This window comes from Montipora foliosa, chromosome 10, assembly GCF_036669935.1.
Source record: "Montipora foliosa isolate CH-2021 chromosome 10, ASM3666993v2, whole genome shotgun sequence".
NCBI lineage: Eukaryota > Metazoa > Cnidaria > Anthozoa > Scleractinia > Acroporidae > Montipora > Montipora foliosa.
Window position 1 is genome coordinate 28550640 of NC_090878.1, and position 2504 is coordinate 28553143.

General features: G+C 41.9%; 1 protein-coding gene across 1 annotated transcript in view; it reads right to left on the bottom strand.

Annotated features, from left to right (window-relative positions):
* Window positions 1-274: 274 nt before the first annotated feature.
* The window catches only part of LOC137973775 (glycogen debranching enzyme-like), a 43577-nt gene continuing 41347 nt past the window's right edge, over window positions 275-2504 (bottom strand). Inside the window, exons 25-27 of the mRNA XM_068820659.1 lie at window positions 2424-2504; window positions 1743-1830; window positions 275-1230 (exon numbers count right to left, since the gene is read on the bottom strand). The exon at window positions 2424-2504 is cut by the window's right edge and continues 17 nt beyond it. Coding sequence (XP_068676760.1) covers window positions 955-1230; window positions 1743-1830; window positions 2424-2504 — 445 coding nt within the window. The 3' untranslated portion in view covers window positions 275-954. The remainder of the gene's footprint in view (window positions 1231-1742; window positions 1831-2423) is intronic.

Sequence of the window (2504 nt, forward strand, 5' to 3'; positions counted from 1 at the left end):
TGGCTTGGGGCTTGCTGCTTGCTTGCTGGTAATGCTGTGTATAGAGAATGACAATTCAAATCTAGTAAACATAACAGCGTCAAGAGTGGCAACTAGTTTTGTATTTAAAATTAGTGCAGGAGTTGGAATGTAGCGTCAACTAAGACAATCCAGGTGGACATCGAACCCGATGAATCTGCATGCGAAACCTCGCCAAGAGGAAACACGAGTCAACGTAAGAATCAACGTAAGAATCAATTTAGGGGCGCTTACCATTCAACGAGAAGTTTAAGTTACAAATTTCGATTACCTCTTGCATTTTTTGGTTGGCCGCTCGAAATCAATCACATTAACAAGTATTGCCCCAAAATGTAAACAACAATTTCGTGCGAGGAGGATTGAACCAACAGGACGATATTAACAGTATACCAGATTGTCGATCAGAGTCCAAGAGGCGTCACAGCAAACAGTTTACTCTTTGATATATAAAAAAGTTGGTTTTATTTTTACGGATCATTTGACAAGTTATTTCTTACTTTTCAAGAACTCCTTGTTGATAATCAAAAACTACTGAGACGTGTTAGAGTTGTTCCTATCTTGAATTTTTTTTCTCCTAATAAGCATTTATGCTTCCTTTCAATCAAGTTCACTTTATCAAATAATTTTTTTAGTGTCTAAAGTTTCCTAAAACTGCCTATTTGAGACCTTAAGCGACCACTACTTCAAAGCTGAGAACGATGCCTTAGAACAATAGGTTCCATGAAGAAAAACAAGGTTAGTTTTAACATTATGAACAGCCACTTGTTGCTGTTTCGGTTGGCCAATCAACTGGATTGTGTAATGTGGATGGACGTACCCTACTTCATCAAACTTGATCGGATGATTTTTCTTTATTTCCCGACAAAAAAAGTGCTTGCTGATTCGTTATGCTCTGGTCAGTCATCGAGTCGCCATCTTTAATGTATAAGTGTAACTCTAATTAGTTTTAAGCAATTGTTCCATGTCGTACAAGACCTCGATTAAGCAGGCAACAGACCAAGCCTGTGCAGGACACCCATCATAACATGGTGAGCCCTTTGCATTGGTAAGCTCTGGTAAGCTGTGCCACGGGGAGGATGCGATTTCCATCTTGTGTTTGGCTATAATCTCCTTCACACGGACCACTGTCTGCTCCAGTCCCTGTCTGCCGTGAAGCTTCTTTGAAAAGTACAAACGAGCTCTGAGGAAGGGGCCTAGGCACCACAGCCATTCCTGTCAATCAACAGAAATGATTTTGAATCAACACTTACCGTAGTTACGATTCTAAAGTTGTTTCATTCGCAAAGTTTCAAATACAGCCCAAGCCTACAAAAATGATAGTTTTACCGCTGCATTGATCCGCTAAGGCATCAACTGTAAAAAGAGAAACTCCCTTGATTATAATAAAAGTGCATTTGCAGTTACTGAGCCAACTCACAGACAAAAAATTAGCCAGCGGTGGGAATGGGATTTAAACTCGGAACATGCAAATTCAACGCCTTGTTTTTCACGCCTCGTTCTCTCGCGACGCAATCTCCCCTTTTGGCCATGGTTTCCTTGTCTCCGTTATCGCTAATTCGCGCTCGGCTAAAAAACGCCTGTTATGCATGCTAACAATCCTTCATTTCACTTAAATTCGTGCTGCAAAAGCAAACCGCTCGAAAGCCAAAGCCTTGGCCTTGTGTTTCAAATGTTCGTTACAACAACCCAGCAACCTTCTGCTTGAGCTTCAATTGGCGACTAACCGGTCCTTGGTGATAACAAAATCCCTTGGCACTTTTGTATGAACTCGAGTCTTGTGAATTGTCATAGACTCCCTCGTAAGCCCAGTCACTGCCAAAAAAAATTAAACTCAAGTTAGCCCACCACAGGACTGGAAAAGTCTGACTCATATTCTCACTGAATATTAACACATCGCAGCACACGATTAAATATGGCAAGTTTATTGGGCTTGCTCAATTTATAAAAGCTGCTGACCATGCAGTGCGGGTTTACCTTATTGGGTTTGGTCCCACCCTCCTCCCCTGGAGTTAACTGACAACTGTCAATCACATCCTCGCTGTCTGGGCTGGGATGACGAGGGGTTAATTTCTAACGACAATATGTTGCTATGTCGGTGGGGAGTGTAACTGAAAAACCCTCTTTAGGGAGTTGCAATAAAGTATGTATGTATGTATGTATGTATGTGCCACACCGAAACTCGGTTTTACCAAACGAAAACTACTGCACACCACTTCAATCTTCGTAGCCACTCCTCCCATAACACAACATGGTGTATTCAAGTCACCATAGTTCCACCAATGGCAAAGCTCCTCCATCTACCAAAAAACTACTTACAACCCTCAATTCCTAATTCGTTCAGATGACGATGGGTGGTTTGTTACGGTGGTTTATTGAGCTTCATCAACTATGTTGAACGTGTTTACCTCGAATCAAGAGTAGCGAGGCCAAGGGGACCCAGAAGAATATTTTCTACTGCATCAAGTGCCTTCCACGCATGCTCTGGA